This window comes from Neopelma chrysocephalum, unplaced genomic scaffold (assembly GCF_003984885.1).
Source record: "Neopelma chrysocephalum unplaced genomic scaffold, ASM398488v2 Primary Assembly neopelma1_59, whole genome shotgun sequence".
Taxonomy (NCBI): Eukaryota; Metazoa; Chordata; class Aves; order Passeriformes; family Pipridae; genus Neopelma; species Neopelma chrysocephalum.
This window is the reverse complement of record NW_020897714.1, coordinates 27669008-27694153: the sequence shown is the minus strand read 5'-3', so window position 1 is coordinate 27694153 and position 25146 is coordinate 27669008. Positions and strand designations below refer to the sequence as shown.

At 41.6% G+C, this 25146-nt stretch overlaps 1 protein-coding gene across 2 annotated transcripts in view; it reads right to left on the bottom strand.

The window, feature by feature from the left end:
- The window catches only part of TMTC1 (transmembrane and tetratricopeptide repeat containing 1), a 145230-nt gene that overhangs the window by 53112 nt on the left and 66972 nt on the right, over positions 1–25146 (bottom strand). For both annotated transcript variants that reach the window (XM_027680631.1, XM_027680632.1), the window contains 2 exons: positions 23350–23539; positions 9413–9534 (listed from right to left, as the gene is read on the bottom strand). In XM_027680631.1, the coding sequence (XP_027536432.1) occupies positions 9413–9534; positions 23350–23539 (312 nt within the window). The remainder of the gene's footprint in view (positions 1–9412; positions 9535–23349; positions 23540–25146) is intronic.

Sequence of the window (25146 nt, the reverse complement as noted above, 5' to 3'; positions counted from 1 at the left end):
TGTGTTTTTTGGCAGATTGCACACAGGGAGCTATGCAATGACAGATTTTTGTCTGTAATTTCTTTGGGTTAATATTGTTCCACCTGCAAAGAAGCAAAGTGATAGGAGGCACAAGCAGATGGCAACGAGGTGGCACACAGACCCCATTTTCCATGGGGCTCTACATGTATCGCCCAATTAAAACTAGAGCCAAAACAGCAGATACTTAATATTTGCAAACACTTGGGTAATTAGATTACAAATTCAACTTTTCCTTTGGCCATTATGGCTCCTTTCCCAAGGCAAGGCTGTTACTGACAATCCTTACACACAGTTCTGCTCTCACTCTGTGGATCACGTTTCTCTCACTTCTTAGTAAAAGTCAGGAACAGTTCTCACTGCATTTGGCTCTTGGTGATGGCATCTAATTAAAGACATGTGTTGCTAGTGCTGCAGCCCAAGATTATCAGGATGTTCTGCTTCAGCAATCTGCCTGCATCAGAAACCATCTTACCTCCTCCAGAAATTGCTTGGAGACCTACTGCTGCAGAAAGCTCCTGAAGAACCATGTTCTAGTCAGGCATTCTATTGTATTTTCCAAGTTGTGACTTTGCACAGCGCAGGTTTCTACTCCATGGAGGACTGCATGGGCAGAGCAGGCTGAGAGCTGCAGTTCTGAGGGAACAGGCCTGGAAACCAGTGGTGCAGCTCCAGCCTTTTCTAACTCAGCCAGGTAGAGCTGTAAGCTCAGGAGTCGAAACAGGTGGGAGAAACTATGCAGAAAAGATGCCTTCCTTACACTTCTTAATGGTAATTTTGTGGATATCAAAACTTGTGAAGTAGTTGTTTGTGGGTTATTTAAAACTGATTTAATCTCAACTACACACATGTAAACTCAAAGAGTAAATCCCCTGATCTCATCAAAGCAGTTACTGCAGATTTCAGAGCTCAGCCCAGAGAAGAATCCAGGTGCATAGATGCATACCTATCAGTTTGGAAAAGAGTTGCCTCTAAGCATCCTGTCAAAGCATGGAAGAAACACTGCCCTGTTCAGGGGCTGCTAATGCAACAAAAGGGATTATCTCAAAATTATACTGAGACCAGAAAATGCACTTGGCTTCGACATTTCACCCCGGAGGCTCTTTCTGGGCTGCAAAATTCCTTCTTGATTTCCAGCACTTATTTAAGATGACTCCCTTTCCCTCCATAAAAACCAACCCTCACTTTGAAGCTGCTCTGAAGCAAGTTTAACCCTTGTGTTCATGACTAAATACATACCCTGCTGCTGCCCTTCAGAGAACGGGGAGCGCAGCCTTGAGAAAGACTGTGTCTGCTGCCAGGTCCAAATGCTGAACACAAACATTTTATTCTCTCAGTTTTATAGTTCCCCACAAGCTTCCTAGCCCCAGTCCCACACATAGATTACCTGGCACAACACGCTTTATGTGCTCCTAGTCCCAGCCATTCCAGCTCTGCAGCCTGAGCAGAGGAAACACACTGAGAGGAAGACCCAAAGTCAGCTGAAATGCAGCTTGCAGGCAGGGCTGTTGCTGCAGGGGAAAAGGCAGTTCATCCCTGTTAAACTCATCAGCTCTGCTCACACTTCTCTAATGGAGAGTAATTGATTGCAAAAAGCACGCTTGGCATGCCCTGTGGGCTGCTCCTGCCTCACCAGAGCAGTCAGATGTGGAAATGAGCACTGGCAAAAATAAGCATGGCCAGGGTGGCTCTTTCTGCCCCAAAAAGCACTCTCAGGCACACAGCTCCAGCGATGAGCTTTGCTGGCAGAGTAGCAAAGATGCTGTTTTATGAAAAATGTCAAGTTTTTCAAAGCTGGAGCTGTTTGGGCCAGGATAAAATCTGCACTTTAAAAAAACCCCAACATTTCCATCTAGAAAAAGAGTTCATTTGTATGTGCATGCTAGCTCGCACTTGAGTCATAAAATCATAGAATCATTAAAGTTGGAAAAGACCTCCAAGGTCATAAAGTCCAACCTTTCAACAAACAAAAACACTTCCTGAATCACACACAAAAGCCAGAAACTCAGAAGCTGGTGCACTCCCTGCAAATTGGATCACCCGGGTTCAAAACACTGTGCCAGGTGAGGCCAGAGCTCGGGGTGCAGTGGGTGCATATGCAGAGTTTTGAGCTTGGGGTCCACAAAATTCCCCAGCCATGAAAGCCCGTGTGCTGATCTGAAATAACCACACTCCACAGGTGCAAATGTTTTCCAGAATTTTTAAGAAGTTTACTTTGCACTGCCAATCTTACTGCTGGATCAAGACTTTCCCTCACAGCTGGTACAAGGCTAGCCTAAGTTACAGGCTGGCTAATTGGACAAGAGTGCAATCATGGGCCTAGAACTGGTCTACATTAAACTGCCACCGTGAAGTGGTCCAGCAGGGTATAGATCAGCACCAACAGTCCTGAAGAAATGCTGGTGTGTGGCAGATGAACCCTGATGTCCCAGCTCTCAGATGAGCGTGTCTGTCCCCAAAGAGGCAATTCTGGGCCACTCTACCCAACTGTCCATATCTGTTGTTCATCTCCTTTTGACTGTAAACTTCATCTTGGCTTGGAGAAGTCTTTTGCTTTCCAACCTTTTTATCTAAAGTTTCATTATAGTCAGCAAACCTTGGCAAAAAGTTTTGCATTAACTAAAATGTCATATTTTTCATGGGAAAATGTTTTACCAAAACTTTCTCAATCAGATAGTACTACCAGTGAAAAACCTGTTTTAACAGTCACGTTTTGGACTAAATGTCCAAAGGCAAAGAGGATGCAGGATGTGTCTCTGTCACATGCAGACAACTAGCAGCATTCACTGGTACTAAGTTTTGGGGACAACGGGAAAAGCGTTGTTTAAATTGCCTGTCTCTTGGTAATGATGACATGGAATTGATAAAGTTTTTCTTGGTTACTAGAGGTTTTAAAAAACTTAAGGAACACCATCAAGGTATAATATTTAACACACAAAAAAAAATCCCATTGGAAATAACCAGCTTTACAGCTCAGAAATATCAGTGTGACACCACGGAACTGGCAACGTACTTAACTTACTACTGAGTCTGCTGAACAGAATGTCAAATTTTCACTGCAATTAAGCAGGCTTTTCCTGGAATAGGCTGCAGGTTGTAATACAAAGACACAGAGAACCATAAGCACTGGCAGAATACAGCTAATTTGGAAGGGTACCTTATGAGTTAGTGTTAAGACTTTGTCATTGGCTCTAAATTAAAAGCTATGCAGGCCTGTATTAAAGACACTTAGACATGATCGGCTAAGTCATCAAAATGATTTACCTCCACAAGCAATGTGGTCCTCTAGGCAGAACGTGATGTAATTAGAGGAAATGCGGGAACTCTTCCTTATTAGAGAGAAAATATGGACTAGAAATTAATGATTCTGCTAACCCTTGAATGGTTCTTCCAACATTTGGACACATTTCCCTTCCTTTTTGCCCAAAAAGTCACGTGATAAACAAGTCCCCTTCATCAGAGTCTTTGAGTCCAAGATTTCACTTCCAACAGATTTCTATCTGAAATATTTACAGGTAATACAGAAACCTTTGAGGGTTTTCATTACTATATGAATTATGGAAAGAAAACATTTTATCAATGAAAAATCCTACACAATGCCATGGGAATTCCACAGAAATTTCCCTAAATCTTATATGCTTTAGTGGGGAAGGGTCTGTATGCTACAGCTTTAATTCAAATTCTGTAATAACTTCTGGAATTCTGTAGTAAGGACATAATTTTTCATTTAATTCCATCACAGATCTCCAAAAACTCCATGTAAGAGTATTTTCTATTTAATTTCACAAGGCATCTTCTTAAGGCCCTTGTAAATAAGAACTCCTCTTTTAATCAACATGACCAAGTAGAATACTTCTACAAGATGACATTAACTTAATTTATTATTTTTAAAATCAATATCTTTAGCTATCTGTATAATTTTCAATAGCAGAATAAATGAATTTGAAGGTTTTCCTTTAACTTAATCTATCACAACAAAACCAGAAATCTTTCCAGTATAGCCACTAATGTCCATAACTCCACACAAATTTAGCCTTCCCCTGAATCGATTGTACCTGTCCAAAAGGCAACACATTTCTCAAAAGCACGTTTTAAATTTAGTTAAAATAACGCAATACCACAGTCTAGACCAAATGTGCCATGAGCTAATCTTTTTCTGCTTTGCAGAATAAGTTCAGTTTTTATTCCTACAACTTTACTGCCTTTTGCCAAAATATATGGCACTAGCATCTCAGCATTTCTTGCCTGCATTAACAGGGGACGGCTGCTTTGATTTCTCCTTGAAGTGTTCAATAGAGATCAGGCAAGCCTTCCAAAACTAGAAGCAAAGTTGGGATACGCATCTGCAAGGTAGCTGCTCACAGCATTTAGCCTTCCTATAAGGAGTTATTTCTCATTAATTAATGAGAACTCTCTCTGCCCCCTTCTGAAGGGCAGAGTGGAGTTATTATCCCTATTTCATAGATGGGGAAGCAGAACCAGAATCACTTTTCTCAGCTGAAGTCCTGACCACCTCACCTCCAGCCACGAGCCATTTTCCAGACTGCTGCTCAAATTGAGCCTGTCCCTGGGGCAGGGACAGGCACCCCCTCATAGTAAAGAGGGACTCAGCTGGGCCTGGGGTCTGATTGCCATCCCATAATGCCTGCCCTTTCACTCCCAGTGCCCTCAGGTCCATAGCTGAATTACGGGGAATATAATCCAGTCTGTTTCTTTTGAACTTCAGCTGCTCCATGGCCCTTGCAAGAACAGCAGCAACAGAGTACATAGATGAAATCATGTTTGTTTTAAGTAAATGGAACAGGTGTAGCTTACATTCCATATACAAATCCCAAATGAATCGTGGACTTAACTTGAAAACTGGTAAAAAGCTTAATTATGTTGCTGAATTGAGATCAGGGAGAAGATAAACAGGCTCCATGGAGCCAATGGGACTTTCATTGCTGACTTTGCTGGGGTCAGTGTTTGACTCCAATTGAAAAGAGAAGCTTCTTCTGTAAATCAGATGATCCCTTACAGGATCTGATCTAATATTGAAGGAATTCTGAAAGGCAAGCAGAAATTCAGCTCCTGGTGAACTTCTGGCTTCAAATAACAGTAAAGATTGGCAAAGAGAAAGCCACTCAGAAAGAGCGGTAAAGGAAACTGAAAACACATCACCACTCCATTGCACAGCTGGTCTTTAAGAAAAGGAAGATAATGTAGAGAACATAACATGCTCCCAACAAAAAGAAGCAGCAGTAAGTCCCACCCTCAACTGGCTGCCTTGTAAGCAATGAGGACTTCTGCTGACGAATTACAGGGTTCATAAAAGTTACAGACAATTCCACTACCTACTAGATTCTTTTTCTAATCTTCAATCACAAAAGTTAATAATGTATAGAATTACACTAATTGGTAAAAATGCATTAGCACAAAGAATTAAAAACATGCTCCACGCACAGGCAAAAATTCATATGGTCCCTGCTTTGCTATGGCGTGGGGAAAGCTTTAACATGATGTGTTAAGTTCCTGAAAAATACAAGTGTGCTTTTTATATGGATACTGGCTTTCTTGCAGATTTTGAGATGGATGGTGAAGCAAATGCCATCCTGTATATAGCAGTGATCTCATCTTCTGGTATCGACAATTAGGGTTGCAACATCAACTCTTGATATAGAGAGGAGCTGGTGAAAAAAATGACAGCAACCCATAATTTCCTGTGCTAGGAAAGAGTAACTGTGCACTCTGCAACCCACTCGCTGCATTACCCACCACAAACGAGTTGCCATAACAATGGTGCAGGTACCACTGGATTGTCTATTGCTGTCAGCAAATTGGAAATAACCCATGTAGCAATGTTTTGGTTGATTTGTTGGTTCATATGAGGTTGGGAAAACAGTTTAAGTCGTCCAGCTATGATACAGCAGCTCAGCCAAGAGCCACTGCTATCAGGCTAGCAGTGGAAGATGAAGAAAACACAGAAATTGCTGTGGTAGGCAAGGTGTGATCCCACGAGGTGAGAGCAAACCCAGCTCTGTTGGTCCATCAGGAGGGAGGCAGCTCCTAGATAGCCCAAGAATTTGCATTGCCTCTCCTTGTTTCTGCATGGTGAAGGGCTATACAGAGGAAGAGCTGGTGCTCCTGTGTAAGTACAGACAAATTGCTCACAACTCAGAATAACTGGATGCACAGTTGTTCTGGATTTTCAAACAATTAGGCTGTCTGTGGTGTTCCGAGCAGAGTTAACACGGACACTTTGAAGAGGGGAAAAGCTCCGGTTTAAGACTTTCACTGATCCAGCTATTTATTGTGATGCTTCTTTGAAAAATTGTAGAGAGTTGTATCCTGTCCACCACTCCCAAGGCAAGTATTTCACACCCCTTGCCCTCCTGAAAACAAACCTTCCCCTCTTATGGGCAATAAAACAACAAAAAAATATTTCAAAGACAACAAGTTGTTTTCCAATTAAATTTTTCAGACTAAAGCAATATTATTATTAAAAATTCCTGATTTAAACAAGCCAGTGCTTGTAACCCTCAAATGAAAAATAAACACAAGAAATATTTTCTCTAAATATTTCTGTTTAGCTAAACCCAATTAAAGAAAACATTGAACCATTTTGGCACAGCTTATATGCCTCTCCCCCGAGGCAGGGCAGCATACAGAAGAGGAATTGTTCCAAATAGCCATCAATCCCCAGAAGACAAGACCCAGCCATATAATTACACATCAAGTAAAAGCCTTATTTCTTGCTTCTTTCTATTTACAACATCTTTTACATAAATTCTTGGGTCCTTACTTAACATTTATTGAAAAGAAAATGATTGACATTTTCCCCAGGTAACGACTGAGCAACACTGAACTAGGACTTAAGGCTGTGACACACACAGACAACTGACACATCCATAATACCTGTGTCACATCCATAAATATTAATAAAAGGCTATTACTCAAAACAGAGGTAGAAAAGCACCTTCCAGCATAAGCCCAAAAACATAAATCATGGAGTCCTCTCCATCTGACTGAGGACTTATGTGTAAAAAAAGCTGAATGACAACCTATGATTTGCTGAGTTTTAGAGAAGGAATGGCAAAGGATAGGAAAACCCCTTTTCAAGATGTAATATGAGAAAATTGCTAAAGGCTGTTCTAAATAAAGAACACAAGCGCTTCCCAAAGCCAGCGTTACTAAACTGCCATGTTCCCAAGGGGAAAAACAAAACAAAACAAAATCACATTATTTTTGTGCTGCCGTGGTCGTGAATGTTCGCAGAAGTCCCCCTCATCACTCATGCCATTTTGCACCTGGAGGATGAAAGAGATGCTCAGCTCTCTCCAGATCCTTTGGCTGGAAACTGCCCACCTCTCCCATCCACTGCCAGGGTTTGCCTTCCCTTTTCATGCCAGGTATCTGCCAGCCTGGGCTAAGAGCAAAAACCAAATATTGCAAAGCAGGACAGGAGTGATCTGAGCAAAGTATGAGATTCAGGGACTCTGACACAGATTTACTCCAGAGTAATCACTTAATCCTCCTGCCTCAGTTTTCCTAACTGGAAAAAAAAAAAAAGTAGCAACTATCAATTACCTACTTTGTAGGTCATATATTTGCAAAGCCCTCAGGGAAATGAAAAGCATTATACAAACTATATGCACACATGTTAACGCTGATTAATTTTCTCTGTGCAAACATACTCTTTTTTCTTCTTCATTGCCCCTCCTCTCATTATATCAGCAGTCTCATCTGGAGGAGGACAAGGAACTGCTGACAGCTGAAGTATTTCCCCGCAGTTGTTCTTTTGAGATTCAGAAAAGCAACCACTCAACGCAGCCCTGTGCTCAGCTGACTGTTTCCTTAATAGCCTTGCGCTTTCATGTGTTTCCTCATTTTCTGTTACATGAATTTAAAGCAATCTGATTTCCAAGTTAATTTGAAATGATGCAAGATCATTGAGGGTATCATTTGCAAAATAACTCCGAGGGACAACTTTCACTCACTATACTTTCAGGTATACTCCCAGCAAACAAAGGAAGGGCTAGTGATGTGAATAAAGTCAGCAGGATTTGACCCAAAAAACATGTCAGTATATAGAGGCACAGGAATACAGCCTAACTGCAAAAGAAGCTTGTAATAAATGTAATAGCTCCTACACAGCCTGAGTTTTACACCAGTGAGCAGCCCTTTTGTGGTAGTGCTTACACAAATGACAATCAGAATATATACAGCTTTGCAAAAGGCTATCTATAAGCATTTTTCTTAGGACGTTTGGATCCACAATTTCTGAGGAATACAATTTAAACATTTTGTGGAATAAAACTTTTGTTTCAGTTGTCACAAAATAACCCAGAGTGAAATGGGGTACTTGTGCTGGTCAACAGCTCCACAGTGGCAGTTCCCATTAGATATAACTGATGTTGGCCCTTGGCATCCAAGGGTAGAAGTTGGCTTTCTGACTTGCAGCATCCAAGATGATCATGGATGGAACAAACTGCAATGGCAGAAGTTGCTCAGAGAGGCTGAGGAGTCTCCCTTTTTGGACATACTCAAAGCCGTTTGTACATGGTCCCAGGCAACCGGCTCTGCTTGCACACGGGATTTGTATCAGATCCCGAGGTCCCTTCCAGCCTCAACCAGCCTGCATTTCTGTGAAATGGGCAATGGCCTGGTGCATCTTGGATGCATGGCCTCTGACTGCCACTGCAGCCTCTGGTCTGGATACTGGGGAGATGTCAGAAGTAACACCTCAAAGTTGTCCTTGAGTAAATGCAACTGGAAGCACCCAGACTGCTGAATTGTTAGAGGCTGAAAGCTGTGGGAAATTTCAGGGCACTGGCCAAGGAATGGAGACGTGGCTGGATTTTCCTCACCCTGTTCAACAGCTGCAAATCCTCCACTCTTAGATATGCAGTCAATAGCTTACAGGCAGGAGCTCATGCTCCTATTCCACAGCTGAAGCCAGCAGCCTTTTAAGACAGCAATAGGCTCCTGACCACCTAATGTAGTGGGAAAGCTGAACAATACCACAATAACAATATCACAGGTTAACTTTTCAGCTGCTGTCCTTAAGTAAAGACATTGAACAATTTAATTTGATAATGCTACCAAGAAAGAGAGTCTTGGCGGACAATGCTTAAGAAACACTACCTCATCTCTGTATTGAGCTGTGACAAGTATACCAAAAAAATCCATGTTTAAAAAAAAAAGAAGGGATTTTGGGTAGCTTTGCTCCTGCCAAGCAATCTGCTCTCAGCTGACTGTAAAATCTCTCATGCTATCACACCAAAACTAAAAGGCAGAGAATACACTAACTAGCAGTGTGGTGTTTTAAGTATTTAAAAGTAAAGAAGCAATCATGCCTGCTTTTAGAAAATGAGATAGTGGTCTCATCAGAAACAAATTCAATTGCAGTAGTTACCTTGGCATGTAAAGGACTCGCTCTGCCACAACAAATCCCACCCTGAAGAAGAGGTTGCTGGCTGGGATGAATGGGAAAACCAGGAACAACAAGCCAACCAAAACTTCTTTGTGTTCCAGTTTCTGCAATAATACAAAATGAAACAAGAATCAACTAAAAAAATCCACTTAATTCACCACTAACTTTCCCCTTTCCTTTTGGGAGTCATAAAAAAAGATTAACATTTGATATGTTTTGCATTTAAAAGAAATTATTCCAAGACACTGTTCTTTGATATTTATGCACTGTTTGTGCATTTAAAATGCCCAGAAAGTGCACAAACACTACCCACAGTGTCTATTATTACCCTTGGTATCTTTTCCAAGGTCAGCTCTCCCATATGCATGGCATAGCTAGTACTGAGGATATAACCCACAATGGTAATATATAAGTATAGAACAGTGTAAATGTATACATTAGCATGTCTATAGCAATGTGACTGTATGTAAATACACAAATGCATATCACATACACACAGAGTGCTGTGTTCAATCCTAAATGTTTATAACAGAGAAAAAACCGTTCAGTCAGCCACATTTTGTGTAAAGAAAACTAGCCCCAAATGACACATTAATGCAGTCATTTTATCCCTTTCAAGGAAATATCTAAACTTAAAATGATACTTTTGCACACAAGGTCTCCATACTCACACAAGAGTCGGAAATCTGAGATACACTATATGCTAAAATTAATGTTTTTCACTTGAGCTCAGTTAATGCCCTTCACTTGTGCTCACTTCAGTGTTAGTTCACTCTTTGAAGAGAAATCAAATTACCACATGCAATTCAAAACAACTGTGATCTGGGTGGCCAACACAAGTGTCTCTTGTGTTGGCCACTGAGATCAGCAGCGGCCACTGATCCTGCCATGGAGAGACTCAAGCCTCCTTGGGCAAGTTGAGTTTCAGATTTAGCTCCACACCAAGAGGGTGAAACAGCTCTTGCTTTCTTCTGATGATCTCAAAGAATGACATCAGGCTAACAGAAGTGTAGCTTTAGGCCTGCTCAATCACTCAGGCAGACATCTGTGCTTTCATGCCCTGCGACACCGCTCCTCATCAGCCGCCCGAAGAAGCTTTGTCACGCCTAGAAACAGATGCAACCCGAATCACTTAATGGTTGCAGTACTTTCTAATTGTTGTGGGCAATTTCTCAACTTTGGAGAGCAAATTGACTTCTCTGCTGGAGGGAGCTAAATTTAGGATCGCTGAACAAGATTTTTGAGCAGAGAAAGGGAGACCAATCAATGATGCCGGGCCAAGCAGTACAACCTGTCTTGCTTTTGCAAAGCTACAGACTGCAACACCAGTTACCACTGGTCTCGACAGTGGCTGAAATTCAGAAGCCTTACTATTAAAATATATTCATTCTATTCTATGGGAAGGACAATGAACATTTTCTATGGGTACCAAATGCACAGGTACAAGTCAGGAGGCTCTGATGTTTCTTTAGAGGAGCTGTACCCTAGGATCACAAAAAAGTGCACTAGTTTCCCCTGTCTCAAAGAGGAAAGATGAGACAAAGAGAGGAGTAGAATTGATGTCCCCAGACTTCTTTATCAATATCTGCTTTAAACAGAACCACAGTTATCTGTGGTACTTCTATTATCCACTTTTTCAGTGTCTTGGAATCACAGTTACTAGTGCCTACATGCAGTCACAAGAGCACCTAAAATATATTGTTCTCAGAGCTGAAGCTGACACCAATCCATAAAGCTGATGAGCAAAGCTGCCCAGTAATGGTCATTTTGGCTTGTAATTACAATAGAAAATTGAACAGAAAAAAAAAAAGGATTAAAAATTATTTCTCAACTCTGAATGCAAATTATCAGTCCTCAGCTCAACTCCAACTTTCCTCCCATTCAGCTCTGGAAATACACTCCATTTTCTCCTGCCATTTGACACTTCCTTCCCACCTTGTCTGCCTTAATTATGGTGCCCATTTTCTGCCACCACTCTACCCCAGGGGTTTAGCCACAAAGACCCGGAGACACAAGAAGGTATGTTGGGCCAAAGGGAGTGCACTGCTAATGCATAAAATGTTCTCTGCCACCAAGATATGCACTTGCTTTCAAACAAACCAGTTATCGAATATTTCTCCAGTTATTGTTCATTAAATCAATAATTGGGAAAACAACCTCTAGTTAAACATCTCTAGGAAGGACATGGTGTTACTCAAGGCTGCAACACTGTAGATAAGCAAAGGAAACTGAATGCTAGAGAAAGACAAAACTTGTACATCAAATGGGAAAGAGGAAAATGTGGGAATTAGTTCAGCTGAAGGAGAAAATGGTACTGCACGCTCTTTTTGCCTGCACAACAAGTCACAACTCTGGGTTAATGCCATTGAGGGCTGCCAGCTCAGTCCCTTGGGCAGAGCTCAAAGACAGCAGACCAGCACTCACAAACCAGCCTCACGAAGCAGCAGAACCCTCCACGGTGCTACTGATTTCTGAAACAAAAAATAACTGGCAGTGGCCTTTCTAAAGCATTCCATTGAAGAGCTGGTCCTCGAAGGCCAGGCTGCAGCTGGTTTTGTGTTACGCATGGTCCTGCCTGTGAGCCAGCAGATCAAACTGCTGTGGTCATCCCAGAGCTCAGTCTGGGCTTCTCTCCTCTGCCCAGATATTAACGTCTCCAAAATTCGTCCAGGCACTTCATGTATGACGTCTTGGCCCTGTGGCTGGGTCCTGCCTGGGAGGAGAGGCTGGGGAGAGCGTCCAGGCAGGGCAGGACAAATAGGTGTGGTTGGTGGGCATCTGCAACTCATCCGTGGCCATTAGCAAGACAGTCTGGATGCAGCCTCTGGCTCAAGCAACTTCCAAATGACTGTCTGTCCACAGTTTGGAATTCATACTGGAGGACAAAGCTCCCCTATTCATGGTCAGATCTTATCTCTCACTTCCCTAAACAGTTTCTACTGATCAATTAGATACTGATAAAACCGGCCTTTGTCCTGACCCAAGAGCTGCACATTCTTCTATCCCAGCCTTGCCAGGGCAGAGCAGAGCTACCTGTCCCTGCCTTTCCAGCAAGGGCTAACATATGCCAACCTGGGCAGCTCAGGGGAAACAGAAGAAAAGACAGAAACGCAACCATAATGTGTTGAAAGGATTGTATGTACCACGGGTGATAACTGTAGACAGCTAAAAGCTAATACCACAAGTCATAAGATACCATATTCTCCTTTATCCTTTTTCCCAACAAATTTACTTAGGATTCCCCTGCTATTCCCCTTTTCCCTGGAGGGACTGACAGATTTATAAATAAGTAAATAAGCAGGACAGAATGGCGCAAGAACATCAGGAACTGGTACCGTAGGGTTGCAGGAACAGAGGACAGCAGGATCTCCCATTCAACTCAAGCCAGAGAAGATGCTTTTCACGTGTCTTTTAAATAAAACAGCTCAACCTGTATGTAGCCTGTTACATTTTCCAGGCAAAGAAATAAAAGAAATATTGGGACCATATATTTGGTTTAACTACTTTGGTCATATGAGCCCACCTGAAACAGCTGAGCTAAAGGTGTCAGAATCAGCATCTTTCGGGTACCCAGAACAGTAGTAAAAGCTTTTAAAGAGTAATAGGCAATTTTGTTTGTCTTCCTTTTTCCTTTGAATAAAAAAAGCTAGGACTAGAAATTACAGATCACTTCATTCCTTTTACAGAGAGACAATTCCTTTCATCTTAAAGGAAGTGCTTTCTTTTGGAAATACAAAACTTATCTTTCTGTCAGAGAGGTCTCTCTCTGGGAGGGAAAAAAATGAATCAACGAACACCTTTGAATTAACCTTAGAATGATTCCTCCTGTTAAAGACAATCTGACTTCAAATCAAAATGGCCTTTCTTATAGTAAATAGCTTGGTGGGAGGGAGGAGTTTTCAAATTCACATCTAACTCATTACAATTAAGCCTTCAATATACCAAAAAAACCCCAACAACAAACCAACAAACCAAACCAAAAAACAATCAAGAAAAGAGCCTTTTAAATTATTTTTCATAGACTTATCAAAGAAATAAAGAACACTACTTCTCCCAAGTAAAGCATCACACTATCTCAAACAAAGTATCAAAGAATCACTCCAAGGTCAAACATCATCAATACAGCAATAAATCTCAAAAACTGCTTCCTTGGCAACTTGGGGGAAAAGGAACAAACCCTTGATTTCACAACTGAAAGAGGTCCTTCCATATTACATAGAAGACATTCCTGAGCTATAAATATTTGCTATGGCTAAATCACAAGTCTTTTACAAGTCAGAGCCCTTAAAGTATGAGTGCAGGAGGTGCACAGATTACTTCAACATATCTGTCCTAACTGTGGACCTGCATAAGCCCACCATAAATTCCTTACTTTTTCCCTTGAGAAAGCATCGTCTGAGGTGCCAGATCCATTAAGTCCCAGATCCATTAAGTCTAGACTGTGATGACAGGACTGATGTTCACATCCCCTGGCACCTCCAAGGGCCGAGGCATTGGAAAGCAGAGCCATGAGGACAGCATTCCTTCTGGCTGGATTAAGTTGCACCTCAGGGAAGACAGCAGCTGGGCAAACAAACCCAAGCAAATTCCATTCCGTTCTACCTCTGAGTATTTCCAAAAGTGTTTATACATGCTTGCCTGTTTGATGGGAAGGTAGCAATCAAATGGGTTTTATTTCTTCCTCTAACGGTTTATTTTGAGAATGAGGCAAGTGTCACCTCTCCACCATTTAGAACCAACAGCTCCATGGAGTAAAGACTTCCTTCCTACCAAATGCATCAATGACCCTCTGACAGTGAGCTCTGGATGGCCCATTGCAGTCAGTGAGATGTTGTGCTTGGAACATCTAACTGCACGCACAGAAAAGCTGGTATCCAGGAAAGTTGGGAGTGCATGGCTGTATAAAAGCACTGATTGCTATTCCCCATTTTCAAATGCTTGCAGGTCTAGGAGGTAAGTGCATTATCCATCAAAAGAGACACAGAGATTCAAAGAGGCTACGTGATGGTCTGTAGACCACACACAGATGATGACACTTCTTCAGTTTATTCCTAACATCCATTTGTGCAAGCCCTTAGTGCAGACAGCACACAAACCTAATCCATGTATTCCTGCTGTACCACTCTCTCATGAAGCCACAAGTAGCTTGGCAACACAACTCCTCACCAGCCTGCATCAAACCACTGGCAGTGTCTCACCTGGCAAGAGGTCAGGATCTGCAAACATCTACTCTGGCACTTTCCACATATACAGTATTAAAGATAAAAGGGATGGTGTAGAAGCATGTCAAATTCACTCTGCATTCATGATGATAAAAAGAAAGCATAAGCTAATCAGGAATCAACCCCAGGGATTCAATTCTTCACAGGAAAAAAAAATCCCTGTGGTTGTAAAGCTCCTAGAAGCAAGCACTGGGTGCTCCCAAGTCCCACCTCACTGGTGCGGGCACAGACAGGTCACGGCACAGCTGTACCATCATCCATTTACCATCAGCATGGTCTGGTCTCCTTTAGGTCACCAGCAGAAATCAGGATGAGACAGGCACATCTTTATCTTCTGTGACCAAACAGGTGGGCACTGTGGAGCTGAGGCTGTTTCACTCTGCTGCCTGTGCCACTATTTCTAAGTGAATGATGCCAAAAGTCAGGTGTCAACAGATGGTCTGAAAAACTCAAATATTTGGTAAGGCAAAGGTAACTTCCCAGCTTCAAATCTGGCTCAGACATCTGGTTTAATCAGCTTGCTCCTACAAATAGAGCCACAAATTCTGTAATCACTACAATTTATCATTTTTATTCTTTCATCTCATTTAAAAAAATTAAAAAATCAGCATCTTCAGTAGCACCAGCTGCTTGAATGCCAGGCTTATCAAGTCACTGACTTCCTAAAATAACTCAATTTTCCTTGGTGATCATCTAGTTTTGACAGAAATCACTCACGGTTACTACTGACTAGAATTAATCACATTTTATACTTCACAGAGCCATGGAGATTTACAACACTATTTTGACCATCACTTCTGTTTGCTTATTAACTACCTGACACACTGATACTATTTCAAGTATTTGGCAACAACAAAACCTACTTTCCAGTTCACCAGCTGCAGCACCTGTTCAGGAACTGGTGTACAGGCTGGTGTACACACACCAGCTAGCATCTGAATAAAAACCCTTGAAAGTAGCATTGGCTTCCTAACCCAGGATTATATGAAGAGGAATCCTTAGCACGTATCTCAGACCACCCTAACAAGATCTTTCCAGTTCCAGAAGGAATCAAGTCCTGGTCTGTACCACTAGATAAAACAGCATTTTTTTCAGAAGTGCTGAAAGTGCCTAAAAAGTTTACATCAATGGGAACTGTGGACGCTCAACAGCTCTGGAAATCAGTCTTTCAATTATAGAATAAAAGCAGAAAATAGTCCTTTCCCACTCCCATAACCAACAGCAGGGCACCGAAGTATATTCTACAATATTTCACTTTTTACTTTAGTGTCTTATAGTAAAATTTTGATATCTATTATTTTCTTTTCCCCTGTAGACGTCAGCTACCCATCCATTCAGTTGTGTGTTTACGGTCTTTTTAACCCAGGTTTCTAAAACTCCCTGAAGGTATAAGCTCATTTTCCCAATCCTTAATCTCTGCAACCTCTAATTCCACTTGACAAGCCAATTTGAGCAAGATGAAGGAGCACACACATCTTTGAAAGAGAAGTGAAACATTCCAAAAGGAAATAGGAAAATCAACAAATTGCTCCAGGAATTCAAATAATCCTTTTGACCTTCTGGTGGTTTTTCCCTCTTCCCTTTCATTCTATGACTGCAGTCTGCTTCACCAAGTGGGGAAAACAAAACAAAACAGGCAAAATTTAATGCACACTGCTTGCAGTACATAAAAGAATGATCTTTGGAAAAGCAACTCTGTTCGTGGCAAGTTTGCTCTTAAGAAGGGAACAAGGAACAAGAGGATTCTAACAAATATACCACAATAGCTTGGCACCCTAATGTTTTACTAAGGCCAAATAGCCATGATGAGCATCATTACCTCCACCAGCTATAAATTTCTTGGTCCTCATTTCACCTACCCTCTCCTACTCACCCCTATTACTGTGCCACTCCAAACCTTTCAGCTCTGAGTGGGCCTTGAAACATTAACTCAAATCGGAAGAAGAAAATGGTAGAATAAAAAGAATATTTCAATGTTAATATACTGAAAATGGCAGAACTACCTGCCCCTATGAAAATGACCTTCCTAGCGTGACAAACTCCTGCAGGTGTTAAGAGCCTGTTTGGTGAGATGCTGAATATATTCATGGTGAGCCAAATCAGAACTACTACAGCTATGGTTATAATTACTCACAAGTGTATCACACTCCAAACTTGTTATTTCAAACATCTACTGAGAAAAAGAGCAAGGTGTTTTGATAGTTCTTGTGTTTGCTTTTTTAATCCAGAACAGCAGTCACAAATATACTAAGGAAGGATTTTCCTTTCACTTGAGTCTGTCAGCTGGCACAACAAGCACCCTGGGAAGGCTTTCCTGTTTCTTCCAGCCCCACCAGGGACCTGCACGCAGCTGATCCGTTTGCAGCAGTCGACAGAGCAGAAATGCAGCCGGGGAGGCACTCGGGGTGCCCGCAAGGGGCTCCCCCCCTTCCTCCAGCTTTCACTAAACAGAGTCTTTCTGGCTTATTACTCTCTCCCTGCAGCAAATATTAACAACAGAAGCAGCATAGAAAAAGCTCACTGTTAAGGATTAAGAACATCAGCCCTGACCTTCTCTCTCTCTGTGGAAGGAATTCAAGTGGCCCTCAGGAAAATGAAAGCAGGATTTATTTTAAATGGACCTTTTATGAAAATGACTGTGGTTTCTAGCTCGTCAGATAGACTCCATCAGTGAATAGCCTTATTCACCTTGCCGTGCCTTTGACGTAGGTATTGTTCTGGAAGTGTTGTGGCATATAAATTTTGCTAGGCATACTTTCTAACTATGCTGGTACTACTGTAGAATATTATAAAAGGCAATTGTTCCCCAGAAAGGTCCATAAGCTGTGATTTATTAATGAAATGCCAACCTGGGAAACAAGGCAAGGGTCTCAAGAGTGCAGGGTAAAGTAAATAGCATAACATAGTGAGTGCTAGCAAAAACAACAGAAACATGCACACAAAGAGCAGATACAAATGAATTCCTCTCCTTGATGGAATTGAACATTGTCAGCTAAGAAATTTAGCTTTCAAGTGACTGAAGAATATACTCAGATGATATTCATACATATAATCTACCAGAAAAATGGCAATATGATGCCAATTACAGCACGAATTAAAGTCATCATAATTTGGTATAAAATGCCTTGTCTTGGCTAAGAAGCACTATGCAGGGAAATTTAAAGAGGCAGTATTACCTTTAAAATTAGACTTGAAGTAAAAAACAACCAACCGTAGAATATGAAAGATCAGGATAATATGTATCTCAGTCGCATTTAATGAACATAACCTGAAAACCATCACAACCTCCTGTACCATATGCAGCCACATCACGCAGAGCAAAAAAGTGTGTTCTTTGAAAAGCTATATCCTAGAGGACACTAGACATATCTTTTTAATTGATGTGAAACGTAAGCAGCACTCCCTCCTCAGACATGAGACTGCAGCACATCATCATGTGTTCCTGCTGAACAGGTAGAAGGTGCTGTGAACCACCATAAGGTCCCTCCATAGTGCTGGTCATGAGCACAGATGCATGAGGGCCAAGCAATATGAGGCACGATACATTCCCCCAAAGCAGTCAGGTACAAAAGCTACTGTTTCAAATTAGCTTTCCAGGTCGGCTGGCTCTGAACTAGCCCATTGCACACACGTGAGGTTTCCCACTATCAGCCCTCCACATATGAGGTACCAATGGAAAGTGGAATCCCATCCATCATGTGATCTGTACAGACACATTCACAGCTACAACTACAGGACAAGCCGCATTTTAATCACGCTGCTAATTAAGCAGCGACCTAAAAATGCCATGCAGAGTGGCACCTGAAGGGTCTTCCTTTCATGCTCGTTGAATTATTATGACATGTCAAAGAAATAACTGTCACCCTGATGATAATGCCAAGAATTGTTGTCCTCCCTTCAGTTCTCCAGGTGCTCGCCGCTTCTTCCAGGATAGGAAGGCAGCACTGTGGGCCCCTGGGTGGGCCAGTGGCCATTTGAAGCACCAGATTATTTCTCTGACCTTGGAACTGGCATGCTTGACACCCGATAAGAGAGTGCTTCAGCCATTTCCTGGTGCCTTTGTAACCCATCTAGTCCCAAAGCTGCAAGTCAGACCACATCCATTCCTCACAGCTGAGGTTGTCTTTGAAAATGAACAATAAATAAATGTCATTCTCTTTTCCCAGCTATTAATATATCTCTGGGGTGCAGGTGTTTGCAATAACATCCCCAGCCTTTGTCACATCCTCAGCACACTACCTGAAGCCTGTGTGAGGAAATTCACTGCAAAGAGCTGAGCAGAACCTGAGGATTTTGAGACAAACCAGTGACTCCTGGTACCTTGGCTAAAAAAAGCTCCAGAGAGGCCAATTTGCAGAGCATGCTCGGCATCTGCATGGTGAAAAAACAAGTCCCAAAAGGTTTCAAAGAGCTGCTAAATGGTGGACTGCCACTTTGCCACATTAGTCGCTATGGAAAAATCTTGGCCAGAGGTGACAGCAAGGTCCTTTCCTCTCCCAGTGGGAGATGCAACAAGGAGCTGGCCTTTTTTTTTACTCCTGCCAGACCTCCTGAAGATGGGCATTAATTGTGACATGTGATAGGGATGGCTGCAGCAAGACACAAGCACGGCTGTGCACCTCAACACTGTGCAGGGCAACAAGTCCTACTCGGGGAGCTGCTCACAGGGAGCTCTCGGCCAATAGGCAAGAGAGATTCACACTACACAGAAGAAGTGACCCAGAGAATGGAAATTCTACACAAGATATTAAGAAAGCAATTTTTTCAAGTGACTTCCTCATTAAATAAGGTGGAGGCCAACAGTGGAAGTGCATATGGAGGATGAGAAGGGATGCTTGTCTCTCCAAACAAACTGGAGAGCTGCCTGCTGCGTTTCTGCAGTTTTCAACATTAAACCCCCATCTAGTAACAGACATGCTCCAAGGAAAGCACCTATGGACAGAAATCTTTCACTGTTTCTTCTCCTTCCAAGGTATAACAATGCTCAAAAAATGAAACTGAACAAGAAAGCTTCATGCCTTAGATGTCCTTTATCAGCCCTACACATACATGCCAACAGAGTTATTACCCTAATCAAAACAGCAACAACAAATTAGCCCTGTTTAAAATTCGATGGCACCAAAGGCAGAAATCCAATCCATGCATTCCCTAATTACAGTCCTTGCAATATATTCTGCAACTCTCCTGTGAGCTTGTGTTGTGGATGCACACGCATCATCTCTTGCCACAGACAATCAGTTCAGAGTTCACTGGACAAATGTCCTCACTGCTGCCAAAACAATTTCTAGCATTTCCATTCTCCATGCCACAGAAAGGAAAGTGACAGTGCCAATGAGAAGGAATATGAGGTTTTGTCCTCTCTTACCCCTGCACACCTACACTCTCAGACAAAAGGCACACAAACTGCATATCTGTTCACTCGAAAATAATTCCTTGAAAAATTCCAAGCTATCTCTTCCAGGTTGGAGTTTGCAATGAAAAAGGAGAAAAAAATGGCTTCTAAGAAAGTTCTGTGTGTTTGCTTTAAAAGAAAGCAGAACATCTTACACTTTATTAAGTGGGAAAAACCAACAGATGTGTCTCATGCTGCCTACAAGCTGTAAAATACAGAGAAATAGCCTGTCTGGGGCTTAACTGAAGGATGGTCCTTCTGGAGGAAACAATGTCATATAAAAGGCCACTGCTGTTGCACCTGGAAAGGTGCTTTCTTAAAAGCCTAATATAATCAGTTCATGTGTCCTGAACTTCTCTCTCTCCATTGTAAAAGGGAGTGTTTGAAGACAACAGGATAATTTATTTCCAGGAAAAAGGGCACTTCCTGCTGTTTGCTTTCCTCAATAATGCACACTACTCAGCACAACACAATCTTCATACAATTTTCATACCACTTAAAGGTAGTATCACAACTGGGTGACCATGTGAGTTGTTAAAAATAAAACAGAAAAAAGCTTCAGAAATCAGAAATTTAGAATTTCTTGAAAAGCAAAATATTTCAGCTCCCTCTAATTATACCTCTAATTATATGCATATATATGCTCCATCCCTGGAAGTGTTCAAGGCCAGGTTGGACGGGGCTTTGAGCAACCTGCTCTAGTGGAAGGTGTCCCTGGCTCTGGCAGGGGGGGTTGGAACTAGATGATCTTTAAGGTCCCTCTCAACCAAACCATTCTGTGATTCTATGATTCTATACCTAGGGCTGGGGGAAGCATGTCCAAGATGATCCCCAGGAATCATTACCAGTTCCATGTTCACAGTGGGTTTGTTGGAGACTGCAACCGGAGACTGTCAAGATGGTTCTAGTTTTACTGAACTAGATACAAAAGCAGATCAGATCCAATTGATTCAGTGTTTGGGGTTTTCAAGAATAAACACAAAGAAATTTGTAAGATGAATTTCAAAGCATCCAGTAAGTAAATGCCCAAAGAGTGAAATTCATATTGTTTAATGACATTAACAGTGGTCAAGAGCAAAACTGAACTTCTGACAAAAAATTACAAGTTGTAGTTTCAAATCAAACAGTGGTATTCCTAAACCCAGACTGATTTGTTTTGATTTAAAAAATAAGTAATAAAAATATTATAAAATCTAGACATTTAATACACAAAATGTTTTGAAGTATTTTGTTTTGCAGTTTGACAGAAGACAAATTACTCATTTAACCAAAGGAATCCTCTTGGATTATTATTTTACCCAAAATAAAGTAACACAAAATGTCTTCGGATAATTCTGAAATATTTTTTCCAAGCGAACCAACAACGTTATTCTTACACATAGTTCAAATTCTGACAACAGGAGAAGAAATAAAAATGAAATGAAACTTCAAAGAACACAGAATAAGATTTTTCAAAAGTCTTCAGTACTGGGCTAATGAGAATTTTATCATTAACTTTCCTGGGAATAGGATTAGGTATAATACAAACAGTTCTGAATATCGCTAGCAGTGAATAATGAAAGCAGGAGGAATACGAGATGATGTACAACCTGCAGGTAGAACTAGTGAATACCTAATAGGGTATTTTCCCATATTTCCTACACAGCATCTGCCAATGTATTATCTAAATTAATGACTCTGCAGCCTCAAACTGTTTGGTTCATTTTCTTTCTCTTATCAGGAGCACAAGGAAGACTGCCAGGGTAGACGGAAGCATGTACATGACCTGCACATTTCAGCATAACATAGGTATTAAAAACCTGTCACTCTTCTACTATGCTTTTCAGTGATACATATATTTAAGAGAGAGAAACTTTTGTACTATTTCCAAAATGACTACCAACACCTTTCTTAAAGAACCTTCCACAACACAGCTGAAGGAGCAACAGCTTGTAAGTTCCTGTGATCCACAAGAAACCCCCTTTCCATGTAAGTGCATATCTGATCTCTGACTAGGCTAGTACAACCTCACTTCCATGTCTGCAATACGACTAATGGTGCCTCGGAGATGCTGAATTGTGAAGTATGGCTTACCAACTATGTTATTTATGCTAAAAAACAATTTCCAGATCATTTCAGATTTCCCACATTCCATTACTTCGCTGACAAAAAAATCTTCTCATCGAGATGCATCCAACGTTTAGGTTTTAGAAGCATAGCAGAAGTGCGAATACAAGAATTGATTTTATTTTCAAATGGCTCTGCAGATGACGGTTCCCAGTCCTTTTTGAAGTAAGTGACAGAAAGCCTAATGACTATGGGAGAGGCAGAGATGCTTAACAACTTCAGTGGGGTTTGGATCATTAACAGTAATCGAATGCAGGACTCTGGGCCAAGTTTTGCCCTCAAATCAGACCAATTAGAGACCGAGACATTCAACTAGAAAGATATTTTCATCTGTTAAGCTTGCCTGCATCAGCTTTTAATGGTATGTTTCTTTCACCTCAATCCAATGCATTCCAGAGGGAAACGTGTGCTTAACCAACCATTTCATCCGAAGATCGTAGAATCATAGAATAGAATCATAGAATCAGTTGGGTTGGAAGGGACTTCCAAGATCATCAAGTCCAATCCTTGATCCAACACCGCCGTGGTTATTAGACCATGGCACTAAGTGCCATATCCAGTTTCATCTTAAAAACCTCCAGGGATGGAGAATCCACCACTTCCTTGGACAGCCCATTCCAATGCCCGATTACCCTTTCTGTAAAGAATTTCTTCCTAATATCCAACCTAAACCTCCCCTGGCACAGCTTAAGACCATGCCCTCTTGTCTTGCTGATAGCTGCCTGGGAGAAGAGACCAACCCCCACCTGGCTACAACCTCCTGTCAGGGAGTTGTAGAGAGTGAGGAGGTCTCCCCTGAGCCTCCTCTTCTCAAGCTAAACAACCCCAGCTCCCTCAGCCTCTCCTCACAGGACTTGTGCTCGAGTCCCTTCACCAGCCTCGTTGCTCTTCTCTGGACATATCATGCAGTCATGGGAGAGTGCATCGAAGACCGCAAGAGAAAATGGGAATCATCAGCAAGCATGGAAGACCTGGAATCGCAAGCGCCTAAAATCATCTCTGAAGCAAAAAAGACACATGTCCAGATGAATGTTACATCAGGAAGCCTGGAGGCCTTTGGGGGTGATGTGTCTAAAGGAGACATGGAGACCTCTGATCTGATAAGCTGTGTTGCTGACCTGCAGTACAAAAACCATAAGATTAGGAAACAAAAGATCTTTATTTTTTTAAATGTTGTACTGGATGTGTTTTGGTGTTACCTTGAATGCAGCAATGCAGTGTAGGCTGAGTAATGCCATCACCAGCACCAGGAACACTGTGGCTAAGTTCCTTGCATCCCAGATGGACTCGACCAGAGGGATGCTGCCAACCTGCCAGTCGTAGCACAGGGTGATCGGGGCCAGCAGAAGCCACGCATTGAAGGCCAGAAGGTAGGAATAAGTTAAAAACCTGCAAATGAAAACAGGTAATGTAATACATGGAATGACTGCCAACACAGGAAACGTTTTCCTTTGGCAATTGCCACATATTACGTGGGAGGAGGAAAAAACAAAACAACCAACCAGCAACACTCTGCACACACAGGCGACACCACACCTCTCTGTCAACAAGGAGATGCCAACATAGGTAAGAGGCACTTTAACGGATTGTTTAAAGAAATAACATAAGATCAGCAATATTTACACAGTTTCTATGCACCAGCCTTTGGAAAACTAACAAACCTTCATCTCCCATTTGAATGTTGGACTTTTGAAGTGACTTTCTGCCAGCTTCAAGAATAAATGAATAGTAACTAAGCAGGTACACACATGTATTGAATTTTTACACTGTTCACTACATCACTGCTGCAATACAAAAGATCATTCTAGCTGGGTTTGACTTAAACTTTAGGATTTCTTCTATATGCACAACACTGAGCAACTAAAGAAAGACTCTTCTCTCTTTTCTCTTTGCAAACCAAGGCACAGAGAGAAAATACAGAAGAAAGGAGGCACAGGTAATTTTTGGCTGATCCCATCACAGCTTATTAGGGCTGGGGACAGATTGCAAGAGATGTGCTACAGAAACATGGAGAAGTAGGGAGCCTTTCAAATTGCTGCAATCTCCAATAATTGTTATTCTCAATAGAAAGGAAATTAATGGGGAATGGAAATGGGGAGCATGCTGCCCTCTGGGAAGTATGCAAGGCTTTCAAAAGACTGAACAAGAACAGCATGTGTGTGACTGGGCTAAAGAAAACAAGAAAAAAATAAAAATCAAACCCACATCCCTCTCCCCCCGCCAGGCTTTTGCTTCTTGGCATTTACTTGCCAAAAAGTGCATCTGAAGTTGAAATACTTTTGAGTGCAAGAGATTGGAGATTATTCCAGCAATCACGAAGTCAACCAAGCAAAATTGCAACAGGCTTTGAACAGACAAACTCTTCCTTGGCTCACAAACAGAAAAATCCACATTGTGCACAGCACCAAAAATGGCAAATACTAAAAAAAAAATAAAATAAAAATATATTCTATCCTGCATAGGATTTCTTCCATCTGAGCCTGCTTTGGCAGTTGTTATCACACCCAGTTGCCATGGTACCTCAGTAGCTTTATTAAAATGATAACAAAGGATGGCAGAGATGTCAAGCCATGTAGACAGAGGATTGTTTCACTTGCCATTTACAAACATGCCTCTTTGGGGTCAAAATGTAGCCCCCTTACAACCGCACTTATAACATTATATTATATTTGTGGCAGAATGGTAAGACACTGAAGCTAAATGTGACTCCAGGCAGGCAGGATGGAAGTTCCCAGGTGGGTGTTGGGCCCTAAATTTCTGTGAAAACGTTTTTAAATAACTACAAACTGCTGGGATATCAGTTTCTCTTCTTATCCAAAAAACAAACGACTCCAGCAGCACAGTGACTCAAAAGCAGGGAGGCTTACAGAGCTGGAATAATGTTTCATTGCAAACAGTCAAAGAGGCACATTCTCATTTTCCCACAAATCTTTCTAAGCTCCCAATTCTGGTGGAAAGTAGAATATTCCCACATTTTTAAGGTTTTCAGCCATGTC